The 4,893-nt window shown below is 38.2% G+C and overlaps 1 protein-coding gene across 2 annotated transcripts in view; it reads left to right on the top strand.

The window, feature by feature from the left end:
- The window catches only part of SPECC1 (sperm antigen with calponin homology and coiled-coil domains 1), a 291,889-nt gene extending 287,251 nt beyond the window's left edge, over positions 1-4,638 (top strand). For both annotated transcript variants that reach the window (XM_006901390.1, XM_006901389.1), the window contains one exon: positions 4,549-4,638. In XM_006901390.1, the coding sequence (XP_006901452.1) occupies positions 4,549-4,638 (90 nt within the window). The remainder of the gene's footprint in view (positions 1-4,548) is intronic.
- Positions 4,639-4,893: the final 255 nt, after the last annotated feature.

The raw sequence follows: 4,893 nt of genomic DNA, 5'->3' as shown, positions 1-4,893 counted from the left end.
TCCCACCAACCGTGAATAAGGGTTCCAGTCTCTCCACAGCCTCGCCAGCATTTGTTGCTTGCTGTTCTGTTAAATTATGCTAGTCTTACTGGGGTGAGATGATATCTCATAGTTGTCTTGATTTGCATCTCTCTCAGAACTAGGGATTTTGAACATTTCTTCATGTGCTTGTTGGCCATCTGAATGTCTCCTGGCCTGTTCAATATCTTCTTTTGTAATGGATCTGTTCAGGTGTTTTACTTCAGTCTGTGTTAATTTGTGTAGGTTGTGAGTTTCTAAAAATTTGTTTGAGTATAGTTTTTCCATAATGTTCTAATGTTAACCTTTTTATTTCGGTTGGTTCTGTTGTGACATTACCCCTTCCATCTCTTATTCAGATTATCTGTGTCTTTTCTTTCTTTTCTTTTGTTACCTTTGCTAGTGGCTTGTCAATTTTACTGATCTTTTCAGAGAACCAGTTCCTTGTCTTGTTGATAGTTTCAACGTTTGTTGGTTTTCTATTGCATTTCTTTCTGCCCTGGTTTTTATCATTTTCTTTCTTTTAGAAGTTGTCAGGATTATTTGCTGTTATTTTTCTATTTGTTGGAGATGTTGAGTTAAATAATGTTATTATTTTTCCTTCTTTTTGATGTGTGTGCTTATTGCTATGAATTGGTCTCTAAGTATTCCGTTTACTGAATCCCAGAGATTTTGGTAAGTTGCGCTTACATTCTCATTTGTTTCAAGAAATTTTTAAATTTCTTTTTCTATTTCTTCTATTACCCACTCATGTTCAAGCATGGCATTGTTCAACTTACAAATGTATGTGGGATTTTTTTCCTTCTTTGTCCTCTGGCTCTTATTGATTTCTAGTTTTTTAGCACTGTGGTCTGAAAAAAGTTTTTATTACTTCTATGTTTTTAATTTATTTAGGCTTGCTTTGTGATGTAAAATATTATCTATCCTGAAGAATGTCCCTTATACACTGGAAAAGAATGTATAATGATCTTTTGGAGGTACATTAGTCTGTATATGTCTATAAGATAGAACTGGTTAATTGTGAGATTTTATTCTGCAGTATCTTTGTTGAATTTCTGTCTGGTAGTCTGTCTTTCCTTGAAAGTAGTGTAGGCTATGATCTTTCTGATTCTTAGCTATGCATCTGAGAGCTGGACAATAAATAAAGATGATAGAAAAAGAATTGAAGTCTTTGAGCTGTGGTGTTGGAGAAGAGCACTGAACATCCTACAGATGGCCAAGAGGATGAACACACATGTCTTGGAGAGGGTGCAACTGGAATGCTCTTTGGAAGCAAGAATGATGAAGCTTTGCCTCACATACTTTGGACAGCTTGCCAGGAGGGGCTATTCCTTGGAGAACAACATGATGCTGTTCGGAAGGGTGGAGGGTCAAAGAAGAAGAGGGAGAATGACAACCAGGTGGATTGACACAGTAACTGCTGCAGTGGGCTTTTGTGTGTCAGGAAGTGTAAAAATGGTGCAGGATAGAACAGGGTTCCAATATTTTGTTCATAGTATATACAGTAGAGCACATTTAGAGTAGACTAACAGACATGGCAACTAAGACTGATCCCTCAAATATGGAACTACAAGCAACAGTTGTAAGCAGAAACTAATGATTGGAACATGGAAAGTAAGAAGCATGAATATAGGAAAACTGGACATTGTTAAGAAATAAATGGAACACATAAATATTGACGTACTAGATATTAGCAAAATGAGATCGATTATCATGGGACATTTTTAATCAGACAATCATATGATCTACTACACTGGAGATGAAAAGGTGAGGAAAAACGAGATCACTTTCATAGTGTAAAAGGTAATGAGTTGTGTTTATACTCATAATAGCTGTATCCATATGCTGGTCTCCCAAAGCATCTTACATAGCAGATGCTATATGATTTTGTTTAAAATTGTCAAAATGCATTTTTGTCCATTTGAAGCAAGAACTATATTATAAAGTTTACCTTTTGGTACAACAGCCTTTGTGCCAGAATACAGAATTCTGGGTAGAAGAAGTCTTTATCCTTGTATTCTGGGGGGCGGGGGGGATAATTTTTAAATCACTCTGGGTTTTTCTACATAGAATGCTACTTGGATTTTTTTCCCCATGACTAACAATAATAATATGCTGATAGTTCTTTTCTTTCTTCTTCTTTTCTTTTTCTCATATCTAGGGAGCAAAGTCAATGAAGTATATTTAGTTGCTGGTGAAACAAGATAAATGAGTGATTATCAGAACTCAGCTCGCTGTTTCACTGCCTTATAGCAGATGTACTAAGCTCATTCTTACTTCACATGGTCTCTTGTTTAACATCAGGGTCCTTTCCATTTGTTTTTTTATGGCCACAAAGCAATTAAAATTCAACTCCAAAGCTGATGATTAAATAGATTCAGTGGCATAACCTTTGAAAAGCTTGGCTGAGCCTGTACCAGACATTCATCCTTCCTGGCTCTTTCTGGCCTCCATCATATGTTTGTGTGTTGTCTAATTAAATTGCAGGGACCAAACAAAACTGAAAACTTTAGATACTAGAGTTATTAAATAGTCGTGCTAACGAAAAAGAGTTGCATTTTAAATTGATTCAAGAATTTTGTAAAAATGTCATTCTTTCAACTTTATGTTAAGAAAGTCTGTGTTAAGACAACAGTTCCCTTAGACTGTGTGTGTCCCCTGGAGTTAGCCATCAAAACAGTGTTAGTGCCATGGAAAACTGTGTGTGAAAAATGTTAATGTAAAATGGGCCCGGAGTACATAACAGCTCTGTCAACTAGGGTGGGGGAAAGTGTCATCCTAATGTAATTTAGAACATGAAAAATGCTTTATGGTGTCAGAATAATGAAATATTTCTGTTTGCAAAACTTTTTAAAATTGCTATTTTGCTGTTAAAAATTTAAGAGGCAGAATATCCTATCTTGGGTTTTCTAGAAAAGAGATAGTATTCCCAAATACATAGGAAGGGGAAACTTAGCGGGCTCTGGTGGCATAGTCCATAGGCAGTTGTGCTGCCTGAATCTATCAGCAGCTCTGTGAGAGAAAGAAGGTTGGACAGTCTCCTCCTATGTCATTTTTATTTTGTGATTTTTTAAAAAAGTTTACAGAAAAAGTTGGAGTTTCATTTATTCATTTTTGCACATTCCCCCTCTCCCTTCCACCTCACCCACTTCACTTTTTCTAAAAAAAAAAAATTTAAAAAATTCATTCATTGTTGCACAATTATCTCTCTCCTCCCTTCCCCTTCCTCCAATCCTCTTTGCAACGTACCTCTTATTCTGTACTGTCGTCACACGTATAATGCCTAATCATGGCAAAGAGATGGAAGCAAGCCAAGTGCCCAGCAACAAATGAATGGATAGAAAAACTATGCCATATTCATACAATGGAATATTACACAGCACTGAAAAACAATGAACTTGTAAAATATTATGCAACATGTGTGATCCTGAAGGACATTGTGCTGAGTGAAATATCTCAGTCACAAAAGGACAAATACTACATAGCACCACTGTTATAAAGCTGGACTAACATGGGGGATTGGGAGGAGAATAAGACAAAAGTGCATAGATAATGAACACTGCATTGGAAGAGATGAAGAAAGGAACTCTCATGCCATTTACAGTATCCAAAACCCACTGGAGAGTCAGCTGTGAGTCAGTTCAGACTGCACTACCATAACTTACTTGGCCTTTGAATCACATTTACCATAGTCTTGGTCTTTGCCCTTTCCCCCCCTCTTTTCTATTGGTTTGCATACAAAATTTGTGTACATTGTGTTTCATTTATGTACATTTTTTTCATACATTCCTTCATTTCCATTGTGTTTCAATAATTCATATGCATTGTGTTTTATAAAATTAGTCACCATTGATCTCTGCCTACTATTACTCAATCTTTTTAGGTCTCCATTGGATCTTTCCTAACTCTTTCACCCCTTTCTCTGCCCAGCGGCTGTCATCCTAGTGATTCTTACAGACACAGACCCCCATCATCTGCCCCCCTGCCCCACTCCCCTTCTCCTTTTGGACTTTTATACACATCTTACTAATTATCCTTCTATTTTTACAATAATGGTCCTATGCAGTATTTGTCCTTATGAGACCAAGTTAATTCATTTAACATAATACTCTCTAGCCTCTCCCATGTATTTTACAAAATCAGTTCCCTGAGGGCTGCATAGTATTCCATTGTGTGAATGTGCCATAATTTCTTAATCATCAGTCATTTGCTGATGAACATTTGAACTGTTCCTTTTTCTTTTCATTGTGAATAGTACTTTGGGGAACATAGGTGTACAACTGTTTGTGTCTCAGTTCTGTTTTCCTTGGGGTATATTCCTGCTAGTACTATATCAGGATCATATGGGATTTCTGTTAAGCTTTTTGAGGAAATGCCAAACTGCCTTTCTGCTGCATGTTTGTTTTGGTGGGAGTTTCTTGGCAGTGTAAGCCCTGGCTGGGGTTGCAGCCCCTTGAGGCAGGGTCCCATGATGACTCCTTCAGCTTGTTCTCCCGTGTAACATAACCTTCCCCTCTCCTCTCACTGCAGGAGCTCAGCGAAATACTCTACACGGACCGGCCAGACTGGCAGAGCGTGATGCAGTATGTGGCCCAGATCTACAAGTACTTTGAGACGTGAATCCAGAGGGTCTAAGGGCAGAAGCCACCATCTGGCCCAGAAGCATCAGTCACTTTCCACAGATCCTGCTCTATTTCCCCACCCTCTGGATTTCAAAGGAGGACTCGTTGGTGATTCTGACAAGCTCAGTCAGAGAGGACACAGCGCAGGAAACAGCAAGGCCATGTCCCCAACTCAAATCCAAAAGCTCAGCACATATCGGGGTCCATTCCTCAGAGCACAGCCTCCCTCTAGCACTGGGCTTTTACTCTGTGA

Source organism: Elephantulus edwardii, unplaced genomic scaffold (assembly GCF_000299155.1).
Source record: "Elephantulus edwardii isolate Elephantulus edwardi_28Jun2011 unplaced genomic scaffold, EleEdw1.0 scaffold00324, whole genome shotgun sequence".
Lineage (NCBI taxonomy): Eukaryota > Metazoa > Chordata > Mammalia > Macroscelidea > Macroscelididae > Elephantulus > Elephantulus edwardii.
Note: the sequence above shows the minus strand (reverse complement) of the source record. Positions and strands in the feature narration are given on the sequence as shown.